The 16,998-nt window shown below is 38.2% G+C and overlaps 1 protein-coding gene across 1 annotated transcript; it reads left to right on the top strand.

The window, feature by feature from the left end:
• The first annotated feature begins 3,883 nt into the window (after nt 1-3,883).
• On the top strand, nt 3,884-5,517 carry LOC121920373 (rho GTPase-activating protein 24-like). Its single transcript, XM_042447504.1, has 2 exons — nt 3,884-4,291; nt 5,280-5,517. Exons 1-2 carry the CDS (start codon nt 3,987-3,989, stop codon nt 5,515-5,517), a joined length of 543 nt encoding a protein of 180 aa, XP_042303438.1. The 5' UTR covers nt 3,884-3,986.
• The last annotated feature ends 11,481 nt before the right edge of the window (nt 5,518-16,998 follow it).

Genomic DNA, 16,998 nt, shown 5'->3' with positions numbered 1-16,998 from the left:
ATTTGATACAAAGCATTGACGGGGACCTACATAGGAGTGTGTTCCTTGCCACTGCCATCCCATTTGAAGGGAAATAAAGCTGGGAGGTCGTGAAGGAGAGGAGGGGGGGTAAACAAAAGCAGCAGCAACCTCCTTTTCCCTAATCCAGGGTAACCGGAAGTCTTCCAGATGTTGCTAGACTGAAACATCCATCTGTTCTTCTCCCATAGGCAGTGCTGATTTATGGAGCTGCTCTTCTGCCACACAGAGTAGAATGACATTCCTTGCTAATATTCACTTATTTGTTTGGAGTATTTATACCCTGAACTTCAGCCAAAAAGACTCCTGGAGTGTTTACAAATTGCTCATTTGACAGATTCCTGCCCTCAGGCTTGCAATCTAAAAAGACATGACACACAAGGAAAGGGAGTTGGCAATGGGGGAGAGGATTAAGTCAAGTAGATATTGCCTCTTCTTCTTTCCTTCCAAGACCACAGCAGTGGCAGTTGGGATGGAAGGAGGGCATTTTCTCAGCTTCTGGAGCTAGGCATGATGGGATGTTATTTACTCGTCTCCTTTCTGTAAGGGAGACATGTGGGCATGTGAGAGCCAGTGTCCAGGTGGAAAAATAGCATGAGAATCCCTGCAAGGGTATGAGCTCTGGCCAGTGCCCAGTCATGCCAACTTCTGATGCTATCCATACACACAGAGATGGGGCAGAAATCACTGCACAACAGCCGCTTCAGCACAACAGTTGGATGAATGGGACAAATTTGATGTTCTTCAATCAGTTCTTTAAATACCAGTTGCTGGATCAGTTTCACTCTCTTGAGTGTGACTCTGACCACAATGAGATCTTGGTAAACCAACATTTTTCTCCCACACTGTCCAAAGAGAACGTTTATCTATTTTCCTGTTATACTACTAATTTGGGGGTATTATAACTATCCAAATACCAAGGAAGATTCAAAACAGAAAAAAATGCAAGAACTGCAACACATTTATACGTTTAACACTTGGGTACCTGGAGATTCTAAAATGCAAAGATATACAACTGAGCACAAAAGTCAGAATCATACAAGTCATTGTATTCCCTATTGCCATATATGGATGTGAGAGCTGGACGGTTAAGAAAGAAGTTGGGAAGAAAATCCATTCATTTGAGATGTGGTGCTGGAGAAGAGTGCTGAGGATCCCATGGACAGCCAAAAGGACAAACAAATGGGTCCTAGAGCGGATCAAGCTGGAAACCTCCCTGGAAGCCAAGATGACCAAACTGAAGCTGTTGTACTTTGGACACTTCATGAGAAGGAAGGACTCATTGGAAAAGGCAATAATGCTGGGAAAGATGGAGGGAAGTAGGATGAGAGGAAGGCCACATGCCAGATAGATAGACTCTATTAAGGAGATCGTAAGTTTTATAAGGGTGCAGGAACTAAGCAGAGCAGTGGAGGACCGAGGATCTTGGAGATGTCTTATCCACAGGAGATATCTTATCGCCATGAGTCGAAATTGACTTAAGGGCAGTTAACAACAACAACCTGAAGTGGGGGTACCAGTATTGTCACAAGACAATGTGAAATGTTATGTGTGTTAATTTGTGATCTGCTTAATAAAATGGGCCCAGTCTTTTGCTCCCCATCTGCTTCACTTCAAAATATATCATCCTTTAAAATCAACCACTGTTGTTCATGGCATCCACATTATATTACATAGTCCAGAGCTGATCTGATGGCTCATGTCAAAGTAGATAAGAATCCAAAACCTCTGGCTACCACAGAGAACTTTTTTTTGGGAAATCCTTTGATGTTGTTGTTGTGTGCCTTCAAGTTATTTCTGACTTATGGTGATCCTACAGTGACCCTCTTATGGGGTTTTCCTGACAAGATTTGTTCAGAGGAGGTTTGCCATTGCCTTCCCCTGAGGCTGACAGTGTGTGACCTGCCCAAGGTTACTTAGTGGGTTTCATGGCCAAGTTGGGAATCAAAGCCTGGTCTCCACAGTCGCAACCATTACACCACAGGGGCTCTTGGAAATCCATGCAGTTTGTACATTAAAAGGAGAGTCCATCTGGTGAATAAGGGAGACAGAGATACTTAACTAGAAAGGAATTTAAATAAAAGTATTAGGAAATCCTAATTATTTCATTCATATTTCTTTCCAGTTAAGTTTCTCCATCCTCACTGCATAAATAATTCAGTTTGACATCACTTTAACTGTGAAGAAGGCTCAATGCTATGGAATTCTGGGATTTGTAGTTTTGTGAGATATTTAGCCTTCTCTGAGAGCTCTGGTGCCGCCACAAAATACAGTTCCCGGAATTCCCTAGTACTGAGCCATTGCAATTAAAGTGGTGTCAAACTGCATTATTTCAGCAGTGCAGATGTAGTGCTTGAGTCTACTTTTAATGCACAAATTACATGAAGCCTTGATGTTAAGTTTTGTTGTGTCCAGAAGGATTTATTCTGTTTTCCTTGGAACAGAACTGAATCAGGAGTTTGACACTAGTGTATGGTGAAAAGAAGGATGGTAATAGAAAGGCAGTCTCCGTCTGTTGGAAAAAATGACAGGTTGCTTGAAGAATGACTCGGCTTTAGAAGACGGAACATACATTCGGAATTATGAATTCTCTTTCACGTATTTAGACACTGTCTAATGTGCTGAACATAGTATAAATGCATAATGTGTTGTTTTTGTAATTAGGTTTAATTGATTATAATTTCATTATGGTTTAACTGCTTTTAACTTTGACATGCTGTTAATTATTAACTGTGTTTGTTCTAACTGTTGTAAACTACCTTGAGTTCCAAGCTGGAAAAAAACAGGACATAAATAAACAAACAAGCTAATGTCAGATACAGATAAAATCAATAACAAAACAGACTGAATAACATATATATACAGTTTGATCTTCATTAGCAAATCAAATAAAAAGAAAGAAAGGCTCCTCCATGCCATAATGTGTTTGAGATTAGGACTTTGAAAATAACTTCTAAAACTCTCTCTGAATGTCAAAGCAGAACAACATTGATGTTTTGCTTTCAGAAAATGAACTGGATAACTATTATAAGCAAGACCTGTCCAACTGAAGTTTTGATAATGGAAGTCAAGTGAGAGTAGTGGAGGATTTACACCATTATTTCACTTCTCTGTGTACAAGGAAATATAGGGACCTATTCCTTCAAGTAGAGATGTTAGTTTGTGCCAGGGAAAAACAGAATATCCAACAGAAAGCTGCCTGAGCAACATTACAGAAAAGGCTGGTTTTAATGTGTATGGAAGAAATATGTTTTATTTGTGACCTCTTTGTTTTATGATTTCTGTCTTACAATATGCTTGTTCTGTTTGATTTGTTGGTTTTTGCCCAAAAACTTTATAGTGACATAATAAAGGTAATGAACTGTTCATCTCAGAGACAAAGTCAGAAATTTTTCTTACCAACTACTGTTCCCCATAATTCAATTCTTTCATGTCAGCCAATAATAGCAAATGCAGAACAGATTTATTATAATGCTCTTGTCTGTGAAAGAAGACACAGGGAGCTTGTATTTATGGAAGAGAATCCACAAGTACACCCATAACTTTCACTGCTTCCTCCCTCTGGGCTGTAGCTGCATGCCATCCAAGAGTAGCTTGCCAGAATCTTTAACAAGCAATCAATTAGTAATTCATAGATTCAGTCAGTGTTCCTTCCACCCATGTCTGTCAAACATTATAAAGAAAATAAGGGCAATAAAGAAGGCAGTGTCTCTGATGGGGAAGGCAAAGCCCTGACTGCAAGAAGACATGTGAAGCACGGCAACTTGAGGCGTTTCCCATTCCATACCAAGGACAGAGTCTGGAAATGAAACAAGACCCAGGCTCCAATAAAGTGGATTCTTTCCAAGCACTTGAGAAGCTTCAGACAGCTGCAGCTAGGATGGGAAGTTTCGGAGTCTGGAGTGAAACAGGAAAACGCAAAACCAAAACCACTTCTTACCTAGAACTAAGCTGAATGTACTTGTCCAATGAGCTTAAAGGAAGTAAACAAAACAACTGAGCTCTCATGGAAGAACTGCCCAGATGACTTGATGTATGAAGATGATCTATTTTTTAGCAGTGTCAAGCGCACAGAAGATCCTGTAGAAACAAGCACAGCAACAAAGTACATTTTGGAGCATCAAGACAGCTTGGAACAAGGCCAGATGAACAACTGTAAAGAAGGTCCCAACAATGGCATCTCAGCAAGCCAAAGTTCCTTGCACTGCCACTTTGTCAGTCTAAAGCAGCAGATGGCCCGGCAGAAGGCAGAGTACGAAGCTAAGATTTTAAGGTAAAAATTCAGCCGATGAAATGCCTACGACCGTTTTCCCACTTCGGGTTGCTAGCTACGGCAATGGAAAGGCAAGGACTTAATATTGACTTAACTACTAGGTATACCATAGATTGATTTGAGTTAAAAAGGCAAATTGCCATTGAAAACCCACTAAAATAGCTACAGTTGGTCCTTGTTATCCCCTGGGGTTTGGTTCCAGGAATCCCCATGGATGCCAAAATCTGTGGATGCTCAAGTCCTATTAAATACAATGCCACAGTAAAATGGTGCCCCTTATATAAAATGGAAAATTAAAGTTTGCTGTTTGGAATTTATACTTTAAAAAAATATATTTCAAGCCATGGATGCTTGAATCCATGGATAAAAAATCTGTGGATAAGGAGTGCCAACTGTATGGTATATACATTGACTATTTTCCCTAGTTTTAACTATGACTTTTAAAGGCTCAGTTAGAGTGACCAAATTTTACCCTTTAAAGCCAGAGTTATGATTAAGATTTCCTCCAGAAAGAACCGAACTAGAAAAATGTCATCTATAATTCCCATGCACTGAATGCAAGTTTGAGAGGGTTGGTTGACTAGATGTAAAACAGCAGCAGAAGCAGGACATTATTATTAGATTTTCACTACTCTTCATCTGCTTAAAACTCACTGCTTTCTGCAGTAAGAGGTGGAGTACTAGTGACATGCCCAATGTACCCTTGCAGTGTTCAAGTTGGACAAGAAATCAATGTACAGTATGACAATGGTGACTGCAAAAGCAATAAGCATACTGGATACAGATATCAAACTAGTGGCTTGGATTATCACATGTCTGGAGGGCATACATATCCTTCACCAGGTTGGGTTTCCTATTTCATTAGTTAGCACTTCAAATGAAAGTACTTGTAATGCCACATTTTCTCAGAAATAACTGTATCTCACAATAAAGACAAGGAAAGGACTGCAAAGTGGAAAACTACCACTGTCTGTTTTTATGCCAACAGCCTGGAGCAACAGAATAAAGAATTACAGTTAGAGATTAAGGATCTGCATTCAAAACTGGGTCAGCAACGGAAGTGGTATCGTTTAGTGGAAATTAAAATGCGCAATGCAGAGAGGGCACATGAAGATGCAGAGAGAAGGAATGAAACGCTTCAGAAGGAAATGGAAGAATTTTTTGATACTTTTGGAGAACTGGCAAATGAAATAAAGACACCAGAACAAGTTGCCCAAAATGTTTAGGTGCTAGTTGGTCTGGAAATAAAATAATGTCTTCTAATTGCAATTCAAAAGCAAGAGGTAAAAATCTTGAACTTTTTCTTTTTAGAGCAACATAATCAGAGCATTATAAAAATTCTTCTTGCTTTTATTTTAGATATGAAATAGTTAACTGTTTCATTTTAACCAGCCATTGCTTAAGATGCATAGTGTTTGTGGAAATTGGGATTATTCACTGCAATGATGTAGGTTTTCAGGATGAGGATGCTTTAGGAAAGAGGGAAGACATGTAATATGGGAAGAAGAATTAGAATGCAGCAGATTTCAGAAAAATAGCAAAAGCCAAGGAATGTTAGAAAAAAGAGGTATAGGAAAGAAGACAAAGTTGTAGCAACTCTCACTCTGGGAACTCACTAAAAGAAAAAAGTAGAAGACAGAATGCTGGGAATGATTTTGAAAAGGGAAATCAGTTTCTAGGCTTTTGCAATTCATTTAAAATATTACACGAGGTACAATAAGACAGTTAAACAGACTATATATGTGATTCTTCATTACTGATACAGATGCACTGGCCAATCTTGAAGTAGTCATAGTATGTTGGAAACACTGGAAAAGAGGGAGAATGAAGATACATTTTCAAAATGGTGAGGCTACTATTCAAAGTTATATTCAGACTAAGAAGGGAGACAGTCATCAAACCCAGACCACCTATTTTTTAAAAATATTGTAACATTGAAACCAAAACAGGTTAAAACAATGGGTGAATAGATTTAGGAAGAGAGCAATAAAGATACTTTTGTTGAAGTGGATGGATTTTAAAAAAAAATAATATATTTATCTAATTAAGAAAAAGAAGAGAAAAATACTGAAAACTCTGTGAGGCTTTAACTGAGCTCCAAAGAAGATTTCTCCTGTACTCTCTAGAAGGTTAAGAGGTGATACGATAGCCCTGTTTCAATATTTGAAGGGATGTCATATTGTATTGAGGAGGGAGCAAGCTTGTTTTCTGCGGCTCCAGAGACTAGGACCTGGAGCAATGGATGCAAGCTACAGGAAAAGAGATTCCTCCTCAACATTAGGAGGAACTTCCTGACAGTAAGGGCTGTTCGACAGTGGAACAAACTCCCTCAGAGTGTAGTGGAGTCTCTTTCTTTGGAAGTCTTTAAGCAGAGGCTGGATGGCCATCTGTCGGGGATGCTTTGATTGGGAGTTCCTGCATGGCATGGAGTTGGACTGGATGGCCCTTCGGTCTCTTCCAACTCTATGATTCTATGAATTCTTTCATTACAAACAAATGGGCTGGACAGCTTCCCTGCATTGACATGCCAGTTGTAATTGGCACAGCAACACTGCCATCCACTCATTTTCTCGACATGCCTCAGAATATCAGATCCTCAAACTATAGGTTTATAAGCCCTTCCGTCATGATGTCCAAACATGGAAATCTCCTTTGTGGAGAATGGAGCACAGTGCAGTTTTTATTTGACAATAAGTACAGGTTAGTGCACTACGAGACTTAAAAAGGTGAGAGATGGTTCTCTTTATTAGCTGGGTTTACTGATCAGTTTCAGTACTTTCATTAATTTTATAAGAAAGAGATGGAAACATTTGTTAACTAGCTTATTTCTAAAGTGAAAGTATATTTCAGTGAATGAAGTAGATGTGTTCCTGGGCATTACTTCTTTAACAGAAAATTTGGTACCAGAGGCAGAAATAACATGGAAAGAATAGGAGGGATTTCTATCCCACAAAATAGAACAGTTTGGCATGTTTTAGCAATTTTTAAAATTCAAAACAATATGCCCACAGAAAAGGAAATAACCAGGCCAGGTGAAACTTGCATATAAGTTAATTAAAACATTTTGAATCTTCTAGAGTCCATTTGAAAGCTTCTTTCAAAATGCAGCTAGGGACGCATGTAAATTCCACTTTTCTTATGATTCCTGTTTTGGTGCCTAAACCAGTGGACTCCCTGCCCAGGATGAACGAGGTTTTTCTACCACTTTTAAAACTAATACAGTGGGCCCTTCATATGTGCTGTGGTTTGGTTCCAGGTATCCCCCGTGGACACCAAAATCTGTGGATGCTTAAGTACCATTATATACAGTGGCTTTAGGAAATGGTATCCTTCATACAAAACAGCAAAATCAAGGTTTGCTTTGTGGAATTTGTAGAATATTTTCAAGCCATGGATGGCTGACTCTGTGGATATGGAGGGCAGGCTCTATGTAAAATAACCTTTTAAAAATTACTTACGTATTTGCCTCTGCAGTTCCATTTAAAATAATAATAATTTCAGTACACACAGAACAGTAAGCCAGAATTCTTATATACACATCATCCACATTTATTTCAGTTTTACAGTGTATTTAATATTGATGTTGTAAGACAATACTACTGGTGGGTAGGACAGAAACCAAACTTGAACACTGAAAGCTAATATTTAAATTTTTGCTATCGTAACATTCTTTTCAAAAGTCGATTTGTATTGGGGGAGGCAACTAATCTTTTTGACGTTACTATGATACAAAATAGTTCACTTTCATTTTCCACAGAACATTTTCTTATTGCATAAGCATCAAGAATAAAATATGTCAAGAGCCTCATTTAGTAGGCAGAACAGGCCACTTCATGTATCTATACATTTAGACTTCAAAGGATTTGTCTGAAAGCACATTGCAAACTGACAAAAATGACAGCCAAGGACTCCAAACATGAAACAAATATTAGGGCTTGATGCTATTTTCTGTGATAATTTGTATATATAATTATTTCAACATAGGCACATACATTGTAACACACTTTTACAGGGAATAAACAATACTGGGAAAAATGAATGCTTATGGGGGTAGTGGGGAATCTGAAAAGTTTATACCAAGGCAGACATGACAAAGCAATGGAAGGCCATGTTTGAAATTGACTTTTTAAACTGAGATCACTTGACAGTTCACCTATTCAGGTTATAAGCATAATATACTGGGACCTTCTGTATAAGCAAAATTTAAATTAATGAGCGTTATCTAAAGTTATTTGACTGGATTTGTGCAAGAGAAGATTCCAATGCATTCTGCCCGGAACAAAAATGTAGCTGTATTAGTGTGCCTGCGCTATAGGTGGATACCCCAAGGTGGTTTCCAGCTTATGCGGAAGCCGCATGACGGGAGAATGGTGCATGCGCCCATGGCGTGCTCACTCTCCCACGCTTCAATCAAATGGGACTTGAGCTTACGTCTTATTCAGCTTATGCGGGTGTGTGTGTGTGTGTGTGTGTGTGTGTGTGTGTGTGTGTGTCTGGAACAGATCCCCCGCGTAAGCCAAGGGACCACTGTATTTAAAATTAGCAAAAGTAGGGTCATTGGCCTAAGACTGTCTTAACCTAATGTGACTCTGTCTCAGTTTCAACAATGCTAGGTTTTCATAGTGATTCATACAACTACTTTTTGGGACTTCTTTTCAATTCACAGTCACATTGAGAGGTTAAAAATATATCCATAGTGAAGTGGCTGCTTGAATGTGCCACACATTCAGCTCTTGGAATTAGCATGGGACTAACAACAGTCTAAGATTGTGTGAGCCTGCCTTTGGGAAGCAGTGGAGACATTCCAGAAAAATTAGCCCGACATTAAGCACTGAAACTATATATTGTGTTACTAGAGGGGAAAAGTACTTGAAACATGCTTAAAAGGTCCTCTAAAAATCTTAGAATGGTGTTTTGGACTGGATGGTTTTGCCTATTGTCTTAAAAAAAAAAATACTCTATTGACCAAAATTAGTTAAATGACACTTCTGAATTTACTAGTTATGTTTGGCCCCTGTAAATAATTTTTATTCATTACCCAATAAAACACTTGAAATAGACAATAGCCTTTTGTTTAAAAAAATCTACACTTTTCTGCAATAATCCACAATATGTTTGAAAAGGAAAATGAATTACTCTGGAAAAGCACAATAGGTAAACAGAAATCAACAACCATTAAAAATATATGTATATAAAAATGTCAACAATATTGCTATGCCAATTCTTGTTGAAAAAAGTCTAGTCATCAAAAAGTCATTAAAAAATTGTGCAGATTTCTTCCTTTATTTCAGTCATCATTTTTCCTCCAGACGATTATAGCACCTCAATGTAGAATCTGCAATGAAAAAGCTGAAAGGATACAATTTCACTCACATGCACTCCTTGGGCAATCTAATGTACATAATTCACTTTCATTAAGAATGTGAAGAATACGATTAAGCTGTCCATTGTATTTTACTCTAAGGCACACAGTTCAGCACTAAAGCCTGACATCTGCAGAAATTCATGCACACATTTGAGAGCAATATTGAAATACTGTAATCAGGGCTAATCACAGATGGAATTCGTTGTCTATATAACATGTACAATTAGGGGTTTGACTCTGAAAACTTTATCTGGGTACTTGTATGCCATAAATACTGAAAAGCTAAATTCATGATGCATAGCTAAATATTAATTTGGAAACAATAAAATCTAACAAAGGCTCTCATCACTAGCAGCACTATTCCTAACCTAATTCAGAAAGGCATCATGCATTTAAGACTCACTTAAATCAATTTAAGAAGCTCACAGCTAAACCTGAGGAAAGTGCACACTGATTTTAGACAGATTTTAAAAGCACTTTGCTCAGTTGATTTTGAATTTTAGCTTTACATTTCAGAAAAATATATTCCAAGTAAACATTTTATTATGCTGAGTTGTAACTCATAAAAGTTATTTTCAAAGCTGATATTTTATCCTAGGTTACTGTTTCCTACATCCAGCCTTCAAGTCCAAGCAAAATGAACTTAATAAAGACCACAACGGGCATACCAATGCACAAAAGGATCCTTGTGGGATCCTTGTTTTAGTTCCCTCTTTCCATAGAATAAGCAAAAGTTGTGGATAGTGAGCATGCCAGGCTGTTTCTGAGCAAGGAAGGCCTCTGCATGCTTCCTATTTCCTCATCAGGTTCTTCTGCTCCATTTGGGAAAAGCACGTAAGCTCCAAGGCTACACTCCTTGACTGAATAAAGGATGAAGCTGGTGAGAGCCAATACACACAGCCACATGCATGTGCGCTGCAGGTGAATGGAGCAAAGTGTTATTCTCATGTGCTGTGGGAATCCCTCCACATGTGAATACTATGCTTGTACCAGACTGTTTCCTCAGTTTTAATATATAAAAATGAAGTAAAAGCATAGAGAAGGCATGGTTGTGACCAGAAGAATCCTAAAGTGCTTCATAAACTATTAACAAAACAGATTGCTGTGCAAAAATGCAGGCACTCTTTCAGAAAAATTAAGCAGCGCTATAACAGAAGAGGGGGGGGACCCTTAAAAATATGCAACAATTTTTATCTTTAAAATATTTAAGTTTCAGCTTTGGAGCCAGTTGTTTGGAATTCTAGAAATGAATAAAAATGACTACTTTCAGGCGAGTATTTTTTCTATTTTATTCTTTAAAAGTCATAAAATTTTGAAATATAGGACCCAGATCTATCTAAAATATCCTTAACGAGTTATGGCAGCAAAATCCACAGTCAGAACAACTATAAATATAAAATACATTTGTTTTGTAGCTCAAAAATGAGATGTTTGTTTTTTCCTCTCATCTTGTACATATATTATGAAAAGATGGCTTGCCATTATTTTGGAGACAAAATTCTCAACATGCATAGTAGACATGTTTCTTACTTGTCTCTTACACAAAAGTACTAAAGAAAAAACTAAAATTACATGAAAATATTGTTTCACTGTTTTTCATACCTGAATGTATAAACAGTGATGGTACAATATTTGTGATGAAATAATGAAATTAAAGATCAGAGGAGACACCTCAGGGAATTTAACCTGAATCCACCTTCTGTATCTGGCAATAGATGTACACTTTACATTAATTCTGAGAAGTTCTTTAGGTACACACATTCACAGGAAATATTCTGACTCCAACAGTATCACTAAATGTAGCATCAAGCCCTGACCAATTCCATACTACATACATTGACATCATCTATATGTAGAATTTTACAGACAGCACTGACACTGTGTTTATAAAAGTTACCTTAATTTACAGTTCTGCACCTCTGTGTTTTACAATCCAGTCACTCAAAATAAACTATATTGCTGCAAGACTGAATCTGTATTCCATGTGGCATGGTCAGGAAGATGTGTCTGCACTTGGATGAAAGTTTCCAGACATGTATACAGAATACCATCCAGCATACATCTCACATGTTGTAACAGCCATCAATTTTGTTTTGTACAATCAGCGTCTCAATTTAGAGATGCTGCAGTTTGGCATGGTTTAGCACAGCCTAGCACAGTTTTGGAAAACGTATACATTATTTTTCCATTTAACTCCTGGAGTGCTAAATTTTGGCCCAAAGCTTCAGGTCCATGTTATTATTTCTTAACTGCTTTAAGTCTGAATCCAAAAATGAGACATGCCCAGTGGAGTTTTGGGGTAGTCCACACTCCCTATACATGGTAAGTGTCTTTTGAATCTGAGAGTAGCTTCATAAAACAGTTCATAAGATGGAACATAGGCTGTCATTCAATGGGAAAAGGGGTGTCAAGGCACATTGGGTGCACCCAACCTAAATTAGCAATCCAATCCTAGCCCCTCTCTTGAAATGTACATGGTTTCTAAAGGAGCAAATGTAACCACAATGAAAAGGTTACAATTAAGCAGCACATTCTACAACAAGAGACTTGTAAAGATGGCTCAGTAAAAGTAATTGTTTTCAGTTCAGTATTTGGGTACATAAATAAGCCCTTTTAATTCGATTTAACCAGGCTGTTTTTCTGATAACTTAATCCAAAATAAAATGGCACAATGCCAAAAGTTGTGTGTAAACCTAAGTGTGTAGGGCTTTTTCACATATTACTTGAAAGCAGTAGAAGCCCTATTGCCTTGTGCCTTCTCTTCATTTACAGCATCAAAGCATGCAAAGGGAGACATTTCATGCATCTCCCTAGAGAAGCCCTCTGTACTTCATTTATACTGCTTCCCAAAATGTACCCCCTGTTCTCAGTTATGTATTTAATATGACCTGTGCAGAGTAGACACACACCTCCCCTTGCATAATTAATCATAAATACGTACATTCACATGAAGTCATCTCCTCAGAGCACTGCCAACAAACAATCAAGACAGATACACAATTGAGACTGGGCTTCCAATTTTTGTAAAGTTTCCAAACTAGTTACAAGGGCACATGTAAAAACAGTTCATAAACCTACTCCATTTCTGCAATGCCATTCAGCTACTCAGTATATATTCAAAATTATATGTAGAGTATAGAATCCAAACATACTAATAGCCAATTCTCTTCATTCCCCTTTTCAGGTGAGCAGTTAAGGATAAGAAATACAACTTACTATTAGCACATTATGTCTACTAAGCATCTCATAGTAATGTCAGAGCATGCTATAGTGGTCACGATGGGATTTTACGATTGAAAGACAAACTTAACCACTTACATATACACAAATAACTTTTAGAAAGTTGAACGAACACTGAAGCAATTTAAACAGACCAAACTACAGAAGACAGAAAATATTTAACATACATAATATACTTTCCTACAAGACCTTTTAGAATAGTAGGGATGCATGTTATATCACACTTAACATTCCTTTGTGGCAATAAATTCAGTGCAAATTTATGCTTCAGGCTTACATTTTAGTCCTAATAATTATTCAATGGAAATAATTATTTTTTTATTTATGTGAGTAAGTGGTAGAATTAAAACATTTTCTGTTCTGAAGCTGGTACAGATATAATGCTATTAGAAAATTAACTGAGCTTAAATTAAGGGAATGGGCCAGAGATCACGTTTTATTATCGGTGCCTTCCTCCCTGCTGTTAGGATTCCTCTTTCTTTTCATCACTATCAATTGACAGTGAATTAAAGGCATACAGACTGGTCAAAAGAATAATCTTATCATTTGATTTATCTGAATAATATTGAATATTTTAGAAGGAACACTTCGCAAGTTTGAGTGTCCTTTTCTCTTAATGAGTCCTATCCTTCTTAGTGTGATCCAGACAATTAACGATATATAAGACAATACAATTAACGTAACATTATTGTTAAGGTCCACTCAACCATGGAAGCTCTCACCACTCCTATGAAGTACAGTGGGCTCTTGGTTTTTACTGGGGTTTGGTTCCAAGATCTCTTGTGGATACCATAATTTGTGGGTGCTTAAGTCCTGTTACACACAATGGGGTTGTAAAATGGTGTCCCTTATATAACATGGCTCTTTTTTTTCTTTTTAGAATTTTAAAAAGATATATTTTCAAGTCATGGATGATTGAATCTGCAGATGCACAATCCGTAGATATGAATGGATGACTGTAGCATAGCCCATGTTTACTAGAGGAAAGAACTAGGCACACCGAATAACATTTTGATTTGTATTTGCTTAAAGATGTTGGTAAACAGTCAGGCACCCATCATTTTATGCTCATTTTTTTATTTATAATGGTTTAGACTAAGAGGTACACAACCTTTTCAGGCCTATGATGCAACTACAATTTTTGGAGGAAAGTGCTACAGAACCACAACAAAACAGTAGTTTTATGAAAGTACTGGAGGGCAAGGGGTATTTCTCACTGTGCGAATCTTACACATAAGCTTGGGCCTCCTGTTCTGCTGCTGTTGCTGCTCTGAAAAGTGTATTCAAATGCCCCAAGTCAGGCAATAGTTTTGCAGTGCCTTTACAAAGTCTCCCACCTCTGGCTTCTTTATTTCTGACATCACCTCAGCTGTGACAAGCCCGCCCTCTACCATTGTCACAACTGTTTTTTCCACCCTTCCTCCAACTCTTCCATTGCCTCCCCTCCCAAATCTGCTTGTGCTGGAAGATTTTTCAGTTGCAGTCCTCTTCCTCCTCCACATGGCTTTGTTCCACTTTCCTTCCCATATGGCTCATTCCCCCTTGTTACCCATCTCTTCCCATCCTTTCTTGACTGGCCATTCAGCTCCCACTCTCCTGAGGCTACAATAATTTTAAAATGGCCCCCTCTACAAGGAAGGAGGTGGAGTGAATTTTAAACAGGAGAGCAATGGCTGCTGGTTCAACACAGGGCACAAGGAAGTATCTTGGAAGATGTCATATTGACAGTGGCTGTATTTGGACATCACAGACTATGGTTTATTCTGACAAAAACAAACATAACCTTCCCCCAGGCCTTATAGTCCTCTTCTGTCCTCTCTGACTCACCCAAGTATGTCAGACATTTTTGCTTTGAATTTTGATTAGCTCAAAAAATTATGGACAGCACAAATGAATGGACTGTAGTTGATTTTACTGTTATCTTTTTTTTTTAATTATAATTATCATTAACCACAGACTGTAGTTCAAATAAACACTGAAAGCTAAAAAGACAGAAACTGGCAATACAGTTGTCCCTTCTGATTTGCAGGGGATCTGTTCCGGACCACCACCACCCCACAAATCGGAAAAGCCACAAATATTGAAGCCCCATTATTTTTAATGGCTGCATGTTCCTGTGTGCGGCTCCACATGCATGCTATGGGCGCATGGGCCATTTTGTCCCTCCTGGCTTTCCGTCTGCAGAAATTCAAAATCGTGAATGGGAAGTCAGCAAATCTGGAGGGATGATTGTATATATTTGCATGTATGGGTGGGTTTAGAGCTATCGTACTGGTGCAGAAGAGCAAATTTCTGAAGTTAGTGCTTATCATGCAAGCTTCACTTGCTGAAACTGCATCTTTCAGACAGCCATGTGCTCTGAAGCACTGTGCTGTTTTTTTAGTTGGTAACCCTATCTGGAGCACAGCACATGATGGTGGATAAATAATAATCCAGATTCAAGTGTACCACACACAAAAAGGATAACTAGAACTCATGCAAGAATCTGACTTCAAAAAAGAGCAGAGAGGCAAGCCATATCAACACTAAATTTATAACATTCAGTGGAAAGAGGTCCACTTTTATAGCTGAGAAACATCAATTCTGCAGTCAAGTGAGTTTTACCATGTTCACGGGGCAAACTTTAGGTAAGAGGGCCAGCATGGTGTAGTTAGGGTGACCAGATATCCTAACTGCAAAGGAGGACAAGGCACCACAAAATGTAGGATAATCAATAAAATGTAGGACATTACAAAATAAAAGATGCAAACACTAATATAAATGTAAATGCATGTTTCTTAGTCATGCTCAAAATCGAGGACATTTTAGAATTCTTCCTGGCCAGAAGGTGGAGGACATGTCCTGGAAAAGGAGGATGTTTGGTCACACTGGGTGTGGTGGTTAGGGCATTGGACTAGGACCCTGGGAGACCAGGATTCGAATCCCCGCTTGGTCATGGAAACCCACTGGGTAGCCTTGGGCAAGTCACACTCTCTCAGACTCAGAGGATGGCAATGGCAAACACCCTCTGAAGAAATTGCCAAGAAAACCCCATGAGAGGTTTGACTTAGGGTCACCATAAGTCAGAAATAACATGAAGGCACACAACCAACCAACTTTATAGGTAAGTATACTCAAGACTCCACCTTGAGACAAGGCTGTAAATGACTAGAACATAGAATCCTTAAGTACAAAGAACAGCCCATTATGCAGAATGCACCTTTGGGTATATGCAGAGTGTTTTCTCTCACTATTGAGCATCTGCATCCCACATTATTAAAATTAAGTACTTAGATGCCTGATTCTCTAAGGTCCCAACAATTCTCTATATAGAAATGTGAGCACTAACCACTTATGTTGCCAATAAACTATAACCAAACCCACAATATATTATTCTCCACTGGCTTTCCTCTTCACTTTCCTTGTAAACAACATTCAACTCACAACTCTGTACAAAATTCCATAACACATTGCAGTCCCCTCATTTCTAACTACAGGCAAGCTCTCTTGAATTAAAATTTTAAGACTCATCAATTAAGGCACAGCCCAAGATTGTTTCATCAGAGGAGTCTCACAATATGTAAAGCATATACAGACAGGGTGTTCTTTGACATCAATTAATAATTACTGCCTCCACCCTTCTCAGACACTCAGAATGCAGAAACAGGTTATGTGATAGTAGTCACTTTTCTAAAATCAAAACAGAGGTTGAGAGGTTTCCAGGGCAGAGCTCTAAAAATCATGGTTGTCCAGTTTAATTGACACAACTAAATTCTTGTGATCTGAATTTAGTGGCACTGAAAACTGATACAGCACAAACCTCTGATTGCTGTTAACTGCTAAAACAGGCCAGTGGTCTTATCATCTCACTAGAAGCCATCATTACTTTGCCTTCACCCAACTTTCCCCATCTCCATCCTCAAATTTTCTGTTGTGTGCCTCAGTCACTGGTTAAGAAATGCATGTTTCTTAGTCATGCTAAGAAACTGGTTAAGAATGGAGAAGTATCATGCACTGGTTAAGAATGGAGAAGTATCTATTTTGTACCAGGAACCAAGGGGATAATCCCATGCTGAACTGTCACTGTGAAATACAATACAGTAAAAACAGAAAGAGACACTAC

This window comes from Sceloporus undulatus, chromosome 2 (genome assembly GCF_019175285.1).
Source record: "Sceloporus undulatus isolate JIND9_A2432 ecotype Alabama chromosome 2, SceUnd_v1.1, whole genome shotgun sequence".
Taxonomy (NCBI): domain Eukaryota; kingdom Metazoa; phylum Chordata; class Lepidosauria; order Squamata; family Phrynosomatidae; genus Sceloporus; species Sceloporus undulatus.
This window is presented reverse-complemented; position numbering and strand designations above follow the sequence as displayed.